The sequence below is a fragment of the Lonchura striata genome, chromosome 12, assembly GCF_046129695.1.
Source record: "Lonchura striata isolate bLonStr1 chromosome 12, bLonStr1.mat, whole genome shotgun sequence".
In the NCBI taxonomy this organism is placed as follows: domain Eukaryota; kingdom Metazoa; phylum Chordata; class Aves; order Passeriformes; family Estrildidae; genus Lonchura; species Lonchura striata.
This window is the reverse complement of record NC_134614.1, coordinates 10,744,204-10,765,767: the sequence shown is the minus strand read 5'-3', so window position 1 is coordinate 10,765,767 and position 21,564 is coordinate 10,744,204. Positions and strand designations below refer to the sequence as shown.

General features: G+C 37.6%; 1 protein-coding gene across 12 annotated transcripts in view; it reads right to left on the bottom strand.

Annotated features, from left to right (window-relative positions):
• Positions 1-21,564, bottom strand: part of CACNA1D (calcium voltage-gated channel subunit alpha1 D) — a 167,715-nt gene that overhangs the window by 42,483 nt on the left and 103,668 nt on the right. For 7 of the 12 annotated variants that reach the window (XM_021533037.3, XM_021533101.3, XM_021533117.3 and 4 more), the window contains exons 16-29: positions 20,553-20,667; positions 19,801-19,870; positions 19,135-19,204; positions 18,272-18,416; positions 16,631-16,760; positions 13,891-13,950; positions 9,614-9,720; positions 8,458-8,545; positions 7,895-8,002; positions 7,674-7,726; positions 7,266-7,412; positions 6,382-6,583; positions 5,090-5,248; positions 4,303-4,413 (exon numbers count right to left, since the gene is read on the bottom strand). In XM_021533037.3, coding sequence (XP_021388712.2) covers positions 4,303-4,413; positions 5,090-5,248; positions 6,382-6,583; positions 7,266-7,412; positions 7,674-7,726; positions 7,895-8,002; positions 8,458-8,545; positions 9,614-9,720; positions 13,891-13,950; positions 16,631-16,760; positions 18,272-18,416; positions 19,135-19,204; positions 19,801-19,870; positions 20,553-20,667 — 1,565 coding nt within the window. Of the gene's footprint in view, positions 1-4,302; positions 4,414-5,089; positions 5,249-6,381; positions 6,584-7,265; positions 7,413-7,673; positions 7,727-7,894; positions 8,003-8,457; positions 8,546-9,613; positions 9,721-13,750; positions 13,811-13,890; positions 13,951-16,630; positions 16,761-18,271; positions 18,417-19,134; positions 19,205-19,800; positions 19,871-20,552; positions 20,668-21,564 lie in introns of all 12 variants that reach the window. The other 5 variants (XM_031505912.2, XM_077786104.1, XM_021533109.3 and 2 more) reach the window with 1 other exon arrangement.

Genomic DNA, 21,564 nt, shown 5'->3' with positions numbered 1-21,564 from the left:
TTTTAAAATACTGACTTCTCGGCCACTATTGAAGCTCTAAAATAATACATTTAGCAAGAAGTTTAAAATTACAAACTTGCTAATCTAACCTTATATCTAGTTACACTTTTTATTACACTCTTTGCTCTAAGATAATGTTTTAGCTGAGTAGTTTAAGTTATTACATGAGTTGTTAGCAGAGAAAAGAAAAATCAGTTCCAAAACCGATTTTAGAATTGGGCTGATATTTTTCTCAAGATTTTAAACTGTTAGAATTTCTAGCAATTTCACAGTTTAATGCACCTGATTACAATAATATTTGAAAAAAGGCTTATTTTGAGTGGAAATTTCCTCATGGAGACTATGAGAGAGCTGCTACAGTAGGCAACAGCTCCACATTCTTGGAGAGGAAGCAGGGTCAGGAAAGGCTCATTATGTTCCTAATGCTACTTTTTTAAAACACAAACTGCTACCATCATTCCTTCAAAGAGGCTGAAAGAGGAAAATAGATCGGAGTATTGTTATCTCTACAACCCTTTGCACTTCTCTGGTTTCTTGGGATCAACCATCAATTCCAGTTTTGGGGCAAAAGCCAGTGCTCTTGGATTTGGCCTCCTGAAGAATTGCCTCCACTCCAAAGAGCTCTTGCACAATTCCCTGCTGCTCCCTCCTTATTCTTCCTGCTCATGGGAACAAGCCATTCCCAAGCTTTACTGAGAAGCACACTGAAGCACCCAACAATACTGAAATTTATAATCCTAATGAGATTAGCAGCTGCCACCCAAAGAAAGGGAGCTGCTCTCATCATATTCTTTCTGACCATTCACATTCCTTATTTCTAAGTATCTTCCTTGATTTTAGAATACCAATATTTTATCTATATATACACAAAATAAGAGGCTACTGGAGAACAGCAAACACATAATCAGCATGATCCTGAGCTGTGCTATCCATCTTTCTCTACAAAGGAACCAAAAAAGTTCCTCCAAATAAAGGATAATTTCAGCTATAGAAAAAGTTGCTTTACTAGACATGCTACAAGATAAAGCACTGAAATAAAAAAATCACATTTTGATTCAATACAGCTAAAACACTTTACAGCTAAAATAATTTACACATTTATTTATTTATTTTATGAAACCTTTTCCATCAGTATAGACAAATATTGTTCAAACTAATATGTAAAGCAAAAGCATACAAATAAACAAAAAACTAAGAGAAAATAAAGATGGTTTTGGAAAAGGGAGGAATGGACAAGTCACAGCAAATAAACATCATGCAAATAAGTTGTTTTCACCACTGCAAGGACCCAAGATCAATTCACTTACTAGCCATCTTTCCTTTTTTCTTACAAAAATCTGATGTAAAACGACATGGAAAATCATTACAAGTTTAAGCAACAACTGGCTACCAGGAGGCTGTACATACGGTATGTGCGGATGAATTATTTTGGATTCCATAGCTGGATTTTGTTTTGAACGGCACTGAACCATGCTGAGTAACAGATTTTAGCAAATGTGAGGAAAAAGACTTGTTCTTTTAGCTTATATTATGAAAAATTTGCTCATTGAGAAATGCCGAAGGACAAAATCACAAATCCTGGGGAATAGGTAGGCATAGAGAATTAGCAACAAAATATGTTTCCATACATCTACCACATAAATATTTTAGTTCTTTTGGTACTCTCTTGGAAAATTTAGGGCCTCATTCTGCAAAGCCTTGTGTGATCCAATCTCCCAGTCAAGTGTGCCAGACACTCAGCATCACCTTTACTATTGAGCACTTCTCCAGGTTTTATGTATTTCAGAGCTGCAAGGCAGGCTGCAGTGCCTTGGTTTTACACAACACAATATCATAGGAAGAGCATCAATAATTTATAGTAGTCTTAGGTTTATATGACCAGCAAAACCAAAAGATCACCGTTTTCACAGGACTTTTGTCTGCATATTAAGGGGACACTGTCAAGCAGATGAGATAAAACAGGTTTTAATCTATTCCAATTTTTAAAGAGTTAAATGGAGTTTTTATTTGATGCTTTGAACACCTCTGAAATAACTTTTTAAAGGCAAAAAATTAATAAATAAAACTTTCTTCTGTCAGACTAGCCTAACAGACCCACCCACCAGTGACACAGACTAGAAGAAATAGAAGAAATTTATTCATCTTTCCTCATGGACCCTAAACCAAAGCATAAAGTTTGGTTTCAGATTGTTCCTACTATTATTAAACTTTAAATATGAGTTAAAGCAATTAATTGTTGTTTTAAACATGCATCTATTTTGAACTTTAGATTAAAGACATTAAAATTCTGCTTAAGGCTGCTATCTGATTTTTGATTATTAATGAATTATATAATATGTGTTGCCAATAGGTTTTGTTAAAGAGTATCTGATAATTTAAAAGGTTACATCCTCCAAAGAATAACAGGAACAACCGTAAATATACTTTATTCCCTTCCTGCTCATTAGTCTCTTCCAAAATTCTGATTATCATCATGGTCTTTAAACCTTATCCTGTTAATTAAAATGTTTAAGGTGTTCTACACCTCTGGGGAACCAAAATTCAGGATAGGAGACCCTTCCACTGGCCCTTCTGTGTCTGCACTTCAAACTCTCAGGGTTCAGATCCAGGGATGTCTCACAGTGAAAGCATCCAGTCAGATAGGAAGCATGTTGCAACAGAATTAAAGCTCAGATTGTACAGAGTCTTAGAGACCAGTTTTAACACATTGCATTTGCTAACAAGTAGGAAGCCCACAGTACAAATGGAGCACTGTGATTTGTACACTCATGATCAGACCACTGAGTTTGGCATTAGCTGCTATTTCTGACTACAGTCACAAGTGCATGGAGAACCATACAAGGATTCACAATCTTCTTTCAAAAAGCAGATGATAAAATGCAGCAAAGTCTTCTGTGCAAAACAAGGATATAGAACAGGAAATACAGATCAGGAAACACAACCAGCATACTCATGACACTGTGGTCCACACAGCTGAGCTATCTCCTCTGGGGCCTCATATTGTGCTATTTTTAATGTGAAACCCTTAGCATTTAAATAAGATAGCTGACACAAAAATACAAAGAAATTCATTAGAAATGTACAATGGACTGGACAGTGCAGAGCGAGACCACGGGAGAGCGGGTAAACATTCACCCCGAACTCCACAGTTCACATCTCAACACCAGATCTCAAGAGATGGATAATTTCTTCACTTCTGCAGGCAAAAATAAAGCTGGCTTTAAACCAAGTAGCTCAGGCTGTACAGCCAAGCTCAGTACTAAATGCAAGCTGAAGAAATAGCGTTGCAGCTCTGCCAAGCTGCTGCCCACTGCTGCAGCCTGGGCTGCAGCACAGCAATGCCCAGCTCAGAGCAGGGATGGGGCTGGGCAGCTTCACACAGGGCACAGCCCACAGCCAGCCCAGGGCAGCCAGCCTGGCTGCTCTAGAAGAAGGGCAGTGGGAAAGGAAAAGGACCAGCCTTGGATGCTGAGAGTGGTAAGCTTCAAACGGCTCATCTGGCTTTTTTCAGATTCCAAGTGTAGCAGGTGAACACGTCTTACTCGTTTACATAGCCAGAATAAACATTAATTTCCTTGTACTAAAAACAAATTTAGTCTGTTTGTTCATCATTAACTTCTGCACTTCATAAATGCAGTATGAGAACTGAACAAAAAGGCTGCATTAACTACCACAGGATGGTTTCATATTTTTTTCAATTATAGTTACCAGTTTCTCTTGTAAATATACTTTTGAAAAAGTGTCTGCATCATTCATATTGACAGTGTCCCTTTAAAACAAGCAATGAACCACTCAGTGTGGGGCCTTCTACCAAATACTATGTGTATATAACTGAAAACAAAAATATATAAAGGCTATTGCATATGTAAATTATTTATGTTTATGTTTGTAATACTTGGCTATATTTTACAAAGTAAGGAAATTATTTTGCATTTTAGAATGGGAAATTATACAGGATACAGGTCTTTACTGGAGATTATATTAGAGTCAAGTAATGAATGTAGCATCCAGAACAGGAGATGTGGTAATGCTTGTAACAGGAAATGATTTATCTGACTTAGAAAGGGACATTTTCATTACCTCAAAATACTCCAGATCTCATAGACCACTTTGTTAGATTTCTTTTTCTTATATCTGCATTTCATTTCATGGAGTTACATTTCTATTATAATTTCTCTGATAGATAAAGGTACCCACCCAATGTTGGTTATTTTTGTTTTTTGAATAATATACAAGAAGCGTGAAACTCATCATACTTAATTCCTTTGGTGATGACCTAATTAAAGCATATCTTAAACTTACCTTGGGTTTGAATGCAATCAGTTTCAAAACCATTTCAACAGTGAACACTCCTGTGAAAACCATATTCATAATGTCCATGGCATCATTAAATAGCTTAGACTGTCCATAGTGCTGTGAATGAAAAATAAAACACTTAGAAAAGTAAAGGCTTAAATATGAAGTGAAAGCAAGGCAGCCTAAGACAAAATCAAAAAAAATCAGGATAGGAAAACATTTTCTAGTAAAATGTATGATGCACATCTATATACATGGAAGATTAGCTGAGTATCCCTGGTCAAGCATGGAACTATTTAAATTTATTCTTTTTAGGCACAGAGCAGAACAAAACTGTCATTCCTCAACATCATAAGGGAATCTCCAAAGAGAAACTTCTTCCCTCAAAAGAGGAGTATTAGATAACATTTTCCCAAGTTTTATATGCAAGGTTTTAAAATTACACAGGCTTGTATCACACCTGCTTAGAAAGCCTGAAGTATGCTAGTCACAAAATAACACAGTGTGTAGGAGGTATATTTTTAAGAGGACAGTGTATGCAACTATGCTGAAAAAAGCAGAATGATTTTGTAAACTGAATTCAAACCATGCTTTCTCTTAACAAGATTTGAAATACTAGGGAAATAGAGACAACTAGAACATGTCACAGAAAAGTACTGTAATCAGAAGTGCTTTCTTTAAAATTCTACTTCATAAAAAAATACAGGTTGCCATAATTTAAAGGCATTATACCTCCTGTATCCTTCCCCTCAATTTATGCCAACAGCTTCGAGAGAGTTCCTGCTTTTCCTACCTGCATAGCCAAGCAAAGGGTGTTCAGCATGATGAGGACAAACATGATGTATTCAAATCCAGTAGAATTCACCACATACCAGAACTTGTACTGGTAAGGATTTTTTGGAATATATCTACGGAGGGGACGTGCCTTCAAGGCATACTCTACACACTGACGCTGAAAAGCAAATACAGCAAAAACTGTCAAAATCTAACCCAGCAGATAATCAACTGGGAACACAATCATTAAGTGAAAATTGTTCAATATAACTCTCAAAAACAGTCTGCTCACTGGATTTAGGGCCTTTTATTATTAAGCATTAATAAAGTGCACAAGGAGCTCACCAATCCTTGATTATTTATAACTGTATCTAACCATATCCACTACTCAGCCACATGCAAAAATCAAATAACGCTCATGGAAGTTCTGGAGAGTTTTGCCTTTATACACTAATATATTATAGTATGTATGGGCATAGTATATAGCAGGACTATTAAGTCATCTCTAAACCATGTTTTGTTTTTACTCCCTTGTCAACCACCAATGGGCTTGCCTAGCATAAAACCCTAGAATCAGCAAAATAAATACTGAGGAGGTGTTACTAGCTCAGTTAAATCATATATGTAGTAACATCATGGATTCATCTCACAATCTATTAGTGCCCAAAATCTTCAGGGCTGGGCCTCCTACTTGTCTCTGGAGGATTTTTTACAGGCCTTGATTAACAGGGCACATGGTGGAGAAAAAATTCTAGCTACAGTCTCATGCTTGGCTTTTTTTAAATGAAGTATGTTGCAGTCAGCCAAAAACACCTGAAAATTTTTGACTTATGAGTTTCTCAGTCAAAGGATTAAACAGTAAATGGGGACAGATTTTTGTAAGTTTAATCTGAATATCCCCTGTGAATTTCTAAATAAATGGGGCTGAGAAGTGGAACATTTTGAAAACTTGAATTTTGGACACTTTCAGACTATTTGGAACACAAAAACTATTTTCCAGTTTTTAGTGTAAAGACTATCTCTGCCTCAGGATAACCTGGCTGTATTCTTATTAATGTGACACCAAAGAGCAAGATGCTAGGAAGCCAACAGGCTTAGTGGACACATTTCACAACAAAAACACTGAAGGGTTGGGCTCACAGAAAGGTACAACCACCTGAATACCCAGTTAAATAAATACCCAGATAGTAAAAAAACTAATAAATATTATGTGTTTGGTGCCCTCTTCTGCCCCAAAGCAGAAAGGAAGCTCTTCATGCATAAACAAAAACTGCTACTTTCAAAGCTTAAGAAATCATTATTTATTTTAACCTGATTTTTGTCCAGCTCACAGTTCTTGTACTCTTGTTCTCCCTGTTCTTGGAATGTAACAATCACAAAACCAACAAATATGTTCATCATAAAGAAAGCAATAATGATGATATAGATGATGAAAAAAATGGAGATCTCCACTCTATAGTTGTACACAGGTCCTACATTCTCGCCATTTGAATCAATTGCTTTGTATAGCAGCCTGAAAAACAAACAAAATCTTATCTTTATTACCATTAACATGAGAAAATAGTAAAATATGCAGACTCAAGAGGACAGGTTTCTGAAATGGTCTGATGTTCACTGATCTCTTCTTCTATTTACTGATAGTGCTTGCAAGAATACAGAAATGAGAAGAATCACAGCACGCATGGTCATATTTTTTTTTCTGAAATAATTAAGTTAATGACCAAGCTTTTGTAGTTTTCATGCATTTATTTATTTCCCTAAACAAAATGTTCTCATTTAGGGAAACAGTGAGTGGCAGTTAGCTCTTTTGAGATTTTTCTATGAGTGTACTGCTGTCTGATTTTTTAGTAAAAGGTTTACTTGAAGGCCTAAAACTTTCAAATTAACCTTATTAAGGGGCCATTGATGAATAAGCATCTAGAATTGTTACTTCCATTAGAGCTGAGGAGAAGATCTTTATAGCAAATGTAGCAAGACTGGCAATCAAGGAATATAAAAAAAGTTCACCTTTTCTTACTTTTCCTGAAATATGGGATAAGTGCCCAGGTTCAGGATAATAGGTTTCTTTATTTCCTCCCTTTTCCCACCACCACTTAAAACTGTTTTATTGCCCAAAAATGTCTGCTAAATGATAGTGAATTATTCTGGAAAATGCAACTCTGGTAACAACGCTGTGCAAACAGAGAGCCACTCACGCAGGCCAGCCTTCAAAGGTGGAGACTGTGAAAAGGGCCATCATAGCAGAGAGGACATTATCAAAGTTGAAATCACTGTTTTGCCAGACCCTCTCTTTGACCATGGGACTATCGACATCTCCGTCCTTATAAACGATGTAAATCCCCCTGTGGGAAAGAAGCTGGCATTAGTGAAATACTGAACTCACCTCAGGGTTACTCAATGTATTATTCAAAGCTGTTTCTTACATTGCCTCCTCATGTTTGTTTTAGTTTCTTGCTAACCTGTGTCTTCTAGTGGGATTAAGATGAGAATCCCAATTTACACAAACCTAAACAGCCTGACCCATGCACAGTGCCTGCCCATACACTCTGTTTAAGTTATTCAGAACAAAATGTGTCACATTCTTAGACCAAAGATCTCCTCACCGGCATTCTTCAGGGTTCTGTTTTGCCTCATCAGTGCACTTGTAGAATTTTCCCTACACATAAAAACAAAAAGCAATGACAAAATGGAGAATATGCAGAATAAATGCTTTTATACTATGATTGGTTCAGGATGGGACCAGCCCAGTCCCAGCAGCAAACCACCAAGAATTCAATTCAGCTTTTCTTTTCTTGATGGACTGTAAGTTCTGAGAGTGTCTTACCTTAAACAGCTGAACCCCAATACAAGCAAACATGAATTGCAGCAGAGTTGTAACAATCATGATATTACCAATAGTTCTAATAGCCACAAAGACACATTGAACAACATGCTGGAAAGAAAGAAAAAAATAAGTTTCAATGCAATTTGTCACAGACTACATATCATAAAAGTAACTTCTACATTCTTTTTTAAAATTACTTCTTTGCTGTTGCCAACTGACACCTAACACTGTGATTTGACTTGCTTTCTAAATTTGTCTGTAAGACTGTTGACACAGACCCATCAACCTCAACTGACTAGAAATTACACAGGCACTATGGAAAAACAACTGAAATGCACTGACAGGTTGCTCATCACAGTCCAAATCTGCCCTCAGCTCCTCCACACACAGACTGCTCCAACTGTGGGCAGAGCACCAGACATGTTTGAGAATCAATAACTGATTTCTGCCCTTGCTCTGTGGACTTCTGCAGAAAAATTTCTCTTGAGCAAGAATTTTTAACCTGAGGCAGGACCGAAGGATCAGTCCAACAGAAATATAACTTCAAAAATAAAAATAAACACCTTAAGTCCTTTTGCTCTGTTTATTGCCCTTAGAGGCCTCAAGACTCTTAAAACTCTGAGAATCTTCACGACTGAGATAGCACTTGATCTAGAAGAAAAAAAAATTATACTGTTACTGTTAAGGTAACTGTATTACAGAATAACAATATCCTTGCAAATTCCTGAAATGTGAAAAATACCCCTCCAACTAGAACTCTCAAGATATGTATACAATGCATTTTTTATTCTTTATTTATTCTTTATTATTAGAAGATAGTATCAATCTCATAAATACCATAAGAATAACTTTGATTTCTGGAGCAAATTTAGAATTAACAGCTTAGAAGCTCATCTAAGACCATAATGGAGTAAATTGTCCCCACAGTATTTTCCAGTGTTGACAAGCTCTTGTGAAGACACTGTGTAAATTCTGTAAATCAATGAATCCTTCAGTTTCTAACTAACTTGAGATCAAAAGGTCTCAAATTACTTTGATTCTCTCTGTTTAAGTAGCTAGGACTGCATTTTGAGGGAATGAGAGTGCACAGTGTTTTTAGGAACACCCTGTGAAACTGGAAGTTTGGTACCAGCAGGGTTCAGAGTGGGGAGCAGCTGCCTGATACCCTCCCTTGCTCTCTTTAAGTCACTAAGGCTTTCACTGGTTATTTCTAATAGGGAAAAACCACTCAATGAATCAAGAAGCACATTTAGATTCTTTTACTGTGTTTAGTCTGACCAAACAAAATAAAGAAAACCTCTCCACTACCACTCACTGTCTTGGTTTAGGTACAACTTCTCCCCCTCAAAGAGTCCCATTCCATATTCCCACAGGTGAACACTGAAAGACCAAGCTCATGAGATCAGATTGCAGATGTGACAATGGCTTGAGGGAAGGGATTTAAACCTCCTGAAGCCCCAGGAAACACCTCCTCTACCAATACCAGTGTCTTGGGGCTCCTGCTCGTTCTCCTGGTGGCTGTGGGAAACAGTAATTTGTTTCCAGCCCATTTTAGCAAGGAATTACAACACTCCATGGAAAGCAATCCCTCCTGCCAGCCCTGAGCAGCGACCCTGCGCACCCACACGCCCTGGGGGAACAAAAGGAGCTGGAACACTGATTTCAGTATGAAACCTCAGAGCAAAAATAAAACATTCACACTGTAGGTTTAGTACTTACTGAATCCCAAACGATACCAGAGAGACACCCACAACCAGCAAATCCAGCAAATTAAAATAATTCCTGCAGAAGGACCCTTTATGAAGGAACGCTCCAAAAGCTGTCATCTAAAAATAGAATTGTTACAACGCTTAGTCTATATTTCAATTTATTCAAATTCACATTTAGGCTGTTTACAAGACACTTGCCTGGAGTGTGAATACATACAATACTATCTCACTTTCTAAAATCCTTTGAGAGATAAAACAATCCCTCTACATATATTAAATCTTTCATTTAAATCGGAAAAAATCTACTCAAGCAACATCAACAATATGCTAATTGTTTCTGATATGAACAAATGTTTTATTTTGTGTAAGAACTGATGAGGCTGAGATGATTACCCTGAGTTAATTTGGCCCTTGTTAGAAAAATTTCTACAAAAAATATTTGAGATTTCCACGTTTACTAAACTGTAGGGTCCAAATTCTGACTCCCAATTATTCACACTATCTTAAGAACAGAAGGAGCTGAGAATGTATTGCCAACACCTGAGAGCCAAAGCTGGTACAGAAGCAGGATAAGGCTGTCCTAGGACAGCATTACAAGGTTATTTAGTTTTGGATTATAGGAGACATGAGTGCCTACCTTGGAATAACCTGATAGCCAATACATGGTTTTTATTCTGTGTAATCAGAGGTCTCTAAATCGTTGCTCTTCCTTTTGGGCTTTCTCTAAATTTTAGTTTCTGTCCCTATATTTAAATCAAAAAAAGCTTACAAAGTGGATCTCATATGCATAATTTGCAGATTTCATTAGTAATATTAATTATGGCTGCAGCCAGCACCTGGGCAGATGATTTTGGATATCATAAAGCTGCGTTTGACTCCTAAATCCATGAATTAGACTTCCTACCATAACTGCAAGTAAGTATCAGTTTAAAAATGTACAGAGGAATCCAATTAAACCATTAGATTCACAGACTCACCAGCTGAAGAGAATATTGCATAAAGCTAGTTATGGATTAAATCTGAAACAACAAAACTAAAAACTCAAAACAAAAATAAGGATACCTCTGAAAAACCCTCACAGTCAGCTCAGTCACAAGAATTCTAATTTCTTCAGCCTCAAGATCCTCTTACAGAGCCTGAACATTGAGCTTTGCTTTCTACAGGTAAGAAAATTTGATGCCATCTAGAGAACATCCCATACTGACTGTGCATTTTAATCCCTTTACTTTCTATTCTGTTCCTCAAGGAATAGGGAAAAGATTTTATTTCAGTTCCCCTCAGAGCAGATTACTACAGCTCTCAAGACAGTTCCCAATGCAGAACAGAGTAAAGGCAGTGGGCATCTCAGTGCCCTGCATCCCTGTTCAGTGTGCAGACATTTCCAGGCCTTCTGCATGGCAAAGCACCACCACCAGTAAAGGCTGTACCTCTGCAAAGGAAAGATGTATCTTCTTTGGAAGCAAAAATTAATTAATCTCCTTATTCTGTTGTTAAGCCCTCTTTTTCATGATCAAAATATTCCCAAAAGCTAGAAGAGTAAAAATGCTACAGCTTTAACCTATGCCATGGCATGAGACATATAACATAGTTATATTATGAAATTTCCATTAAATTAGCTCATTCACTTACAGCTGTACAGAGTACATCTAAACTCTGGGAGCTGAACACTAAAATAACCCTGAATACCAAACTAACCTCTAGCTACAGCTACCCATTTACATTGTATATGAAAAGAGCAGCACACAAAGTTTCTTGTAACAACTCCCACAAAAATGAGGTGAATAACTGACATTAAAGTGCAGGTGAGGCTCATATGTCCCCATCTTCACGTGGAGACTCATATTTCAATCACCACAATCCCAGTGGAAGAATTTGCTACAACTCTCGAGTAAGTTTAAATGGAGTGGGATCAGCACAGTAGGGGGAGGTAGAAAGCACAAATCCCTAACCTGACCTTTGCTCTGATGCTTTCACCTTTCCCAAGTTGTCCAAACAGCATGATAAACTGAATTTCAAAGTCATGCAGGGAGAATTCTCAAATGCTTTAAAGTGATGTTGCAGCTTTTCTGTTGTTCACATCCTCATTTATACCCTCAACACTGTGCAGTGTGGAAATCCTTGTCTGAGAGCAGTAAGAGCACAGGGAGATTTCTTACATGCTGAGAGTTATTCTGGTTTAATGCTTGTTTTTGTACAAGTTTCTTCACTACGGTGATAATATTGCCTCTGCTTATCCTAAATTCAGGGTTTTTTTGGGTTTTTTTTTTGTTTTGTTTTTGGTTTTGTTTTTTTGCCTGGAAATTAAGAAATGCTATTGTTACTGCAGGTCTAGTTTTGAATTTTCTCTTTGCAGAATACTCTCCCTTCTGCACAGCTCAGGTACTGTGGGAAGCAGAGCAGGGGACATGGAGGGCCCCAGCCACAAGCAAGCAAAGCCAGAGTCTGAGACGTGTTAGCAAAGCAGGCAAAGTGTCTGTGTCAGCTGCTCACTGTCCACCACAGCTGGATGGTACAGTTCATTTTCCTTTCCATGTGAGTGCACTACAGATCTTCCTGGAGAAACCAGAGTCAGAAGCATCAACATTTTTGGTTGTGATGTAGCTTCTCGTTTCCTTGTAATCTTTACAATTCCAGATTTCAGCAGCCCAAGCTCTAGAGTTTCTTGCTTCCCTTTGATATCTCATAAATTGCTCAGTGCCAAAATCTCTTGCAGTTTGCAGGAATGTTGCTTTTCTTAACACATCCAGTTATGCCTCTTTATCCTGCCCTTTATAATTCCTCTGCCTCCTAGAAAAACACAAATGGAAGTGCAGGAGCAGGAGAACCTGCTGCTCAGAGCATGTGGAAGTTTACTGACTCTCTTCTGCCACAGATACAACGGCAGCATATTTTTATGGCTTCCCAAATTCGGAGTTGGGAGCTAGTCTGATTTAATACTACAGCTCTTTTCAATGCTTCCTTCTCTCCTTTAATTTGGCCTTTCCCTAGCGGCAAAACCGCTGGATATTTATTTTAGTGTGCTACAAATAAGAATAATCAATTCTATAGCAAGCTTCTCACTGCTGAAAATGTGAAATAAGGGAATAATATTAAGCCTGGGAGAAAATTCACAAGCATAAAAATAGTCTATTGTTTACAGTACAGCTTATCTTGTAAACAGCCCAAATATTGCACCAATTAGTAATAATCAAATTGCATTGTGAAGAGTATGCACAGCAATATGAGCAAAAGCTGGGAGAAGAGATCTTGTTAAGCTTAATCCTCAACTGGAAATGCATAGTTTATGTACAGATTCTTAGTGTGCCAGCAATTTTTAAGTGTATACATTAGGGTTACTCAACCAAAAACTTGAGGTGAGAATAAGCACAGCATGAAACATTTATGATTCATGTGTAAATCTCTGAAAAAACACTTTGCCAATTTCCAAAGAAAAAAATTATTTCCTTGTTCAGCATTTTTGTTTCATGGGAATGCAATTTTTGGTTATTTATCTTCTTTACCAGAGTAAATATTGTACATTGAAAATCTGAGTAGCCCCAATAGATATTCTTAATAATCAGTACACAAACTATACATTAAAATGCCAATTTTTGGCTCATGCATGGGTAATACATTTAAGCAAGCATAATTATGCCTGTCTGTGAATTTAAATGTATGCCCAAAATAAATGCAAAGTATCTTAGTGTATAGATAGATAAATGCAAGATATCTTGCAAGTCCTATTGCAAGAAAATAGTTATCTACTATTTTAGCTCTGTGGATATAGTTCAGCAAAATAAATGAGAAATTACATGCTCCCTCCTTATAAGATTGATTATCTCTTTCAGAAATGCCAGAGCAAGGAGAAGGAAAAGCTCATGCGCAGTGATTTATTTTTCCCTTTTCTGACAACTGTAAGTTTAAAAAGGGTAAAAAATGAATTATTAAACAGATGTAATGATAAAAAATCAGCTTCTTCATGCACCCAATGGTAAAAAAATAACCAATCAAAAGTATGAGGAACTGTCAAATAAAAAAATCCTCTAGTTTAAAAAAGTTTAGCTTTGATAGCTTAGAGAAAAGGCAAAGAACACTTCAAGGGCCTTTTCTTGGCAGGTGACACACAAGGAAAATCCTTTTAAACAAGCTTCCTTTAAAAACCTGTTACCTTCAAAATGATCTCAAATGTAAACATACTAGTGAAGACATAATCTGCATACCCTAGGATCTGGAAGGTAAACAAAAAGTTACAAACATTATTGCTAAAGCTGCTTTTGGGCTAACAAGGATCAATTAACAATGCATTACCTTTAACAGGATTTCAACAGTAAAGATGGCTGTGAAAGCATAGTCAAAGTAACCAAGTATCTGCAAGGTATAATACGTGCCACAGTAAGAAATCCATCTCTTAATAATTTTTACAACTTGATCACATACACAACACTTGAATTAATCTAAATAGATAGATGGAGAATTTAGACAAAGTAGTTTGAATTTCCAGCTATTGTGCAACCATTTTTATTTGCTTAAAAATTTAACAGATGCCACTGTGCTCAGGCATTAGATTTCACCCCTCAATAATTGACAGGACCCAATAGGCAACAATTTCTTTCAGTTCAGACTTTCCTGTACCAGCTTTCACAGATACTTTCTTCAGCCTTTAGCAGAGATACAGAATCTTAAACAAAGATCAAATACTTATTAATAATGTCTGCTGTTTTTACCAAAGTATTGTATCACAAAATAAAACTTCAGTGGCTGCTTCTAGAGTGCAGATCATCCCACATTCTGCTACTTTATATTGTTCCTGTATAGGCTTGTCCAGAGTGTCACAGAGCAAATTAATGAATAGTCAATAACTTAAAATCAGTACCACATCCCCTTTTCCTTGAAGTGGGAAGATACAGCAGTGATTTATTTGTAGGAAATCTAAAAGAAGCCACAAGAGTTGCACAGTGATATGAAATTTTTAAGAGGATTGTGGCTGTGGGATTGACCTCACTGCACATGAACACATATTTCAGAACCACCCAGAGCTGTGGCCACATCATTAACTAAATCACTGAACTGCAGGAGACTAAGAGTTTAGTCTCAAAGATCCACCTAGACAACAGCTGTGCACAGAAATATCCTTCCTGCAGTTCAGCAACTAGCCAAGAGAAATACAATAAAGACACAACACACAGAGAAAATAGTCATACTATATAAAATAAAAAATAATAATTTCTTCCCCCATATTTCCTTGAATATCCCACCCTTCTGTCCCCTGATGTGGCTGAAAAAAACGGGCAAATATTAAAGCTATATGAAAAAGATTAATTAGTAACCTAGTCACTCTAGACATAAAATAAAATAAAATAAAAAAATATTTAAAAGCATTCCAGTTTGTAAACTTTCATTCTGTTGCTGACCTGGCTGGTGGAAGGAATGTGAACCCTCTAGGCAGTAAAAAGAAAGTGATGCAGCCTTGGAGCACATGAGAGTACTTACAACAAGAGGGCAATGCCTTCCTGAAATCCCTCACACATTTTGTCTGTGTCCCAAACAGAAATAATTTTTTCAGTTACCACCATTTGCCACTTACATTTTCATAATGCTCCTCTAGTTATAAATATAATGATCAGCCCTTGAAGCCATTTCTATAATAACAATTTCAGTATTCTCCACCAGCTCTCTCTTTTTCCTACCCATTAGTGTGATTTATTTATAGGATTACATTGGTCCAGCTTTGTAGATAAGGGAAGTACACTGCTCTGCTGAATAGTGCATGAAGAGTGTCTTTGTTCTTTGGCCTCTTTTTACCTCTGGAGAAAGTTTTAGTTTTTTGGTTTTTACTAAACTTACTGGAAAAGTGCTCAGAGAATGCCAACAGCCTAAAGACTTTCAGAGGTTGCACCAACACCAGCAAGAACCAGACAGATACAACCCCTGCAGCCTCAGCTGGCAGGATGCAGAAGAGTTTCTCTGTGACCATCTCTACAGATCATTTTGTATCTAAAACAGAAGAGGGCTGGAAGTTCTGTCAAAGCATCTCCAAAGTCCCCATGGACCACTACCAAGCTGCACCATCTCAACTATTTCCTAACTAATCTAAAGCAAACCCAACTCACAAGAATGTGAGAGTCTTGCTGCACAGCTGAATCATGTGCAACAAGGCTAAAAAAGTCCATGGTCATGAGAGTGGATTTATTTTAGTTTCTCTGTCTAATATTTGTGCTTTTGAGTAACCGTTAAATCTTCCATAGATTAAGCTCTTAAATGTGCTTTAAAAAATTCAAGAATTTGTTTTGGGAGAACACAAGTGTTTAGTCCCCACATAAACTACAATTGTACTGATTAACAGAGACATTACTAAAATTAATGGTTTTTAGGCTGAAGTGGCATTTTTCTCTGAGTAAAAGCAAGAGTTGGGCATCCTCTGATCCTCCTCTTACACATGAGTTTAGAGAAAAGTGAGATTTGTTTAGTTTCTGATGCAGGCAATCAAGAATTCAAATATCTTTGAGTTCAATGTGGGGGTAACTCAAACCCCACATAAGATTCCTGAGAGAGGAGGTAGCACCCTCATGAATCCCTGCACTCACTGGCACAGGGATCATCCAAGATCACATAATAGAGTCAATGAAGAGAGAACACATCAGAGTCTGTTCCAAACATGATAAACAGTGAAAAATTTAACTAGTATTTTTAAATCAGCATCAAACACTGTGAGGCAGTAAAACTGATTCAGGAATTGCACATCAGGTACTCCAGCTGCAAAGTAGGAAAAAATAGGAAAATTATAGATACTATATTCATCTTGAGAATATTTTTTCCTGATATATTTATAGTCACAGAAAAAGCATTATGTAAATAATAAACACTTCTAATATTGATGATGTTCCATCAATAAAGTTAATTGTATTTAAAGATTTATGCTTCTAACAGCAGAAGCTTGAAAAAGGAGAAGGAATGGTTTTTAACATGAAAATTAAAAACAAGGCTCTAGGCCCAAAGGATTGTATCCTGTGAGGGTATATTTCTCTTCAGACAAAAATGAAGGGCTTACATTATTTCGAAAAGAGTGGCTGCGAATTGGATCTTCTGCTGCTAAGGAAACACTGCTCAGCATGATGAAGACAAGGATGAGATTGGTAAAGATGTGGTGGTTGATAAGTCTGTGGCATCCCACTCGAATTCTAAAGAGGAGATACAAAAATACACCATTTTTGCACACAGAATTCAGCAGATGGTTAATATACAACATGTTTTCTGTTACTCTGCCAGCACTGATGGAACAGAGCAACAATCAGCAATTAGAAGCAATGAAACTCCTGAAGCCATCAGTCTGATTCCTTAGAATGCAAATAAATTCAAAATCCAATTCACCCATAGTGAAGATGCACTTAAAGCAATTTGGGAGGGGTTGGTTTCCATTGGATTATGAACACCACAAGTTCCAGTGCTTGTAGCACTGTGCACATGCAGTCACAGGTCAGAAAGACCAAGGCTAGATAGTAAATCATTCCAGATCTCCACTTTGATTTGATTCTCACTGAAGTTGTCAAAATTACTCATCTTGTGAGGTGCAGCTTAGGCTGCAGATCTCCTTGTGCTACTTAGGATTCAACTCAAATCTGAATCTCCATGAAGATTGTCTTACAGAATTACAGGATGTGGGTGTTGGAGCTCCAGAGCTGTCAGGCTTTAGCCACATGACATGAAGTGCAACTGTGCATATGCTTAGAGTCACTGAGCCCAAGGTAATCACAAATACAGAGCAGGTCTGGGATTAAACTGACAAAAAGGCAGGATCAGGTTCATAACTGACTGTCACTGAAGTTGTCTAAATTCTGCTGAAGACTCAGAAGGTTCTTGGCTAAAATTTTTCCTCCTGTTATTAAGCAGATGATTGGAGATTGGTGTATCTTAGTAAACCAAACTGGCCATTTTCAACAATACATAGTGTTAGTTGAAGCTGAAAGCAATTTGAAATGTTCAACAAACTTAATGATTTTGCATCCAAAACATTTTATTTCGATCTTCTTCTAAACTTGATGGCCTCTACCACGGAAAGGCAGCATTCTCGCATACCAAATAAATACTAAGTAAGGACTTTTACTGACTAGTCCAGCTTGCTGTCTTCAGCACTGTAGAACTCCAAATGCTCTGGAGTTAGAATAAGTGGTGAAAGATTCCACTGCCTCCCCAAAATCCAAACCCAAAACTATTACAGTTCTGGATTTTTTGAAATAATTTGTCTTTATCTTTAATGCTTGTTTGAATCCGGAAAATGCTGTTACCCTAAGAGGAATATATACAACCTTTCTCCTACTTTTCTCTTTTTCTGGCTTCTCCTCCACAAAGGTTACTAGGGTTACTAGAAATTCTGCCTCATGCAGAATTCAGATCTTTTATATCCAGTAACTGACATAGCACATAGATAATACACTTCAAAGGGTACTTTGCAGACATGTGAGAACTCAGACTGTATGTACAAAATGCTATTATATTCAATAATGGGAAGCAAAATAACATATTTTTCAAATTCTTCTCATTTACCAAGTGAATCAGAAAATTTTAGGAGGCAAGCCAATCTCTTTTCTGTTGAAGACACTAGATTTCTACTCCTGGTCTCCCTAGAAGGAGATCTGTTACTTCACTGCTAAACCTGGATGTCTAAACCAGTATTTTTCAAAATCATATTTACGGGTTGGTGCTGCTGAAAATGAAGAAGGCACTCCCTTCAGGGATAGGTGTTATCTTCTCCTTCATGTTGAGTTCTGATATTCTACGGGGACGTGGGCCTGCTGGTACCTCTGGTTCATCCTCCTCATCTTCTTCATCTTCACCTACTTTAGATTAAACATTCTTTTTACTATAAATGAAAAAATATCGAGGTTTTGTTCATAGCAATACAAAAGCATAGCTTGTATGAGAATACACATGGCTTGTAGGAAATATGCATTTGCAGCATGACCCTAAAAATCTATAAACCAATATGTGAACATCCAAAGGTTGTCACAAGCTCTCCCACGGGGGGTTGTGCATATGTGGGTGTGTGCATGAGTGCATGAAGAGGCTTTGCTGGTGCTGAGCAGCCTCACCTGAGGATTCCTCTGGAGCCCCAGTTCAGCTCAGCCCTGAGAGCCCATCCCTGCCTGGGCTGAGCACCGTGTGCTCACAATTCAGGACAGATCTCTGTGCCATGCATCCAGACAATCAGGCAGAACTGATTTTTAGATAAGTATGCTCACTGGGCCAAGATAAAACTGACCAAACATCATCAGCCCTGGAATGGCCTCTTTTGCCAAATGTTTCAGAGGAGTTTGGAATTTGCTCTCCCATCCAGATAGTGTTACCAAAACAGCCCCAAGGCTCACAATATTAACCCTCAAATGCTGCTTGTACTGTCAAGAAAGCTGCAGAAAAAGATAATATTTAGGCCTATTTATCCAATGGTAAGAGAGCACTTCACTAGCTTCAAATTAATTGATTTAATGTTCACCAAGAGCAAGTTCAGGATATTTTAGCAAACCAACTTAAATGTGTTTCTAGCTAGTATTCACATACCTGGTACATCACACGGGGGATAGGGATCTTTATCCTCATCCTCTCCTTCTCCATATTCTCCAATTGTCACCTACAGCGATGAAAGGGATGAACAGGAAGAAAAAGAAATTTTAATATAGAGTACAAAGCCCACAAAAAGCAAACCAAATAAGCCTCTGAAGTCAGAGAAGTGAGTTTTCTGAAGCAGAGTAACTCTGAGAACTTAGGAGAGCTGACATTTTATTACCCATTTTTCAAAAATTATTTTTCTATAGTATCCACATTTATGTGGCTGTGTAAATCACAATAAAAACAGAACCAACACACTTTGATAAACTCTACCAAGAATGTTTGAACATTCTAAGAGTTTATCATTCACTGATATCATTGGACTTATAATGCAAAATATCCACAGAGATCCTAAGAAAAAAATCACATTTTTCTAACATTAATTATTTTTTTCTCTAAGAGCCTCGCCTCTCAGGATATCCTGAAACCAAAAGGAATTTTCTGGTTTAAGAGACACTGTGAGGATGCAAAGTATCAGAACTAAGTTCCTTTTGCCTGGATAAATACATAGTGATCATGGGCTCATAAAAGAAAATGTATAATGCATAATATAAAATACTCCCTAGCAAAATCAGCAAAATTGCTTCTTAGAAAAGAGACAAATTTTAGGATAAATACCTTACTATCCTTGGTCTTCTTTTGGTCACCTTCTGACTTCTCACTTTTTTTATTTTCCAGACTCTCCTTTCTATAAAACAATACAATAACAATTACAAGGCATGCCATGTAAAGACAGACAATTTTAAGTGAACTATACCAATTCTGTGAAAAGCTGAAAGCCTTATAATAAAATATTTGAAATATTTTGTACAGCTGCAAGTGTCAGAGCAATAAAATCTACTTCATTTGAATGAAATGATCTATTTAAAAGATTATGATTTTGAATACTTCCAGAGGTTAATCCCTAAAACATTCAATGCGTGATCATTACTCCTTTCTAGAGGGATAAACTGTGCCCTTGGACTCATACAAACAACTTTCATTGACTTCAACAGGCTTGCACTGATTTCAAAAGAAGGTTTTCTACTTGTCTATATAAGGCTTAGAGAACTGATTCCACATGGAGCTGTGCACTGGCAACAACAGATAAATTCTTGTGCTAATTGCACAATAAATCCTACTGTTGAAATGTTTAAATATCAGTTGGTCTATCATTACATTCTAAATTCACCCCAATTGCTACCTAACTTTTATCTAAAATCATACTGTTTGTCTATTATTTTAGTGTCTAGACAAACCCTTTTATTTTTCCCCTGAGTCCAGCACATTTGAAGTTGGTAAATGATATTCATACAAAAAAATCCTTATGGAGGAATGCAGTACCCTCCTCCTTCCCTCTCCTGCTGGTTCAACATGCCCATCTATTTTACCTCGCATTCTTTTTCCTTTCCTTTTCTTCAGCTTCTTCTTTCTGAGCTGTATTTAGACTTTCAGCATCTGCCAAGTTATCCACAGCAATGGCCAAGAAGACATTTAGCAAGATATCTATTTCAAATCATTTTAAGGACATTATGCCTTACCACACTTGTGTGGTTTATTATCAGCATAAACACTGACAATGTGAGAGATATAAAACACATGTTCCCAACCTACAGCATGGAGGTCTGTGATGCTGGAGTGTAGTGCAAATATCACCCATTTAATGGACCAGACTGATACTGGCTGTAAAGTGAGCAGAGATCCATTAGGGTCATGGGTTTTAAAATAGCAGAATGCTTGAGGTATTTTTTTTAAATAAATGAAATTCAACTTCAAGCTAGCCAGAGCAAGTCCGAATATGAAATTGTCTATTATATGTGAAGACTGTTCAGGCATTTTGAAAAATTCGTTTTTATAATGCACTGTCTTTTACGTCTACAACAATCTATGTCAAATTCAGTTCTTCAGTCTATATCAGTTAACCACATACTGATCCAAATACCATATAGTGCAGAAAACACAATGTTTTTTACCCTTTCATCACCTCCTGACCTTTTAAGTACTGCTGAGAGTGGCGGTAGTTTGTTTCTACATGGGGCCGAGGAAGTATTTCCAGATCACTAAGGGCAGGGAAGGGGAATGTTCCAGCAGACTTTGTCACATCTGCCCAGGGTGTGTGCCCTGGTCCCTGCCCTGCAGAGGCTCCCTGGCCACGCTCAGCCCAAGCCAGAGCTGGGGCTGCACCAAGCGCTGGGGACCGGGCACCGTCGCTGCCCACGGGCTGAGCTCCAGCCCTGCCCTGCCAGCAAGGCTGGGCTCCCACGGAAGGAAGGAAGAAGAAAACATTCTCTGCTTTCTGCCAGGGTGGTGGCCAGAGACGGCCTGGGGATCACCGCCTCTGGTCCCCCAGGGAGCAAGGAAAGGTCTATTTAAAGGACTCGGCACTCGCCCGTGGCCATTTGC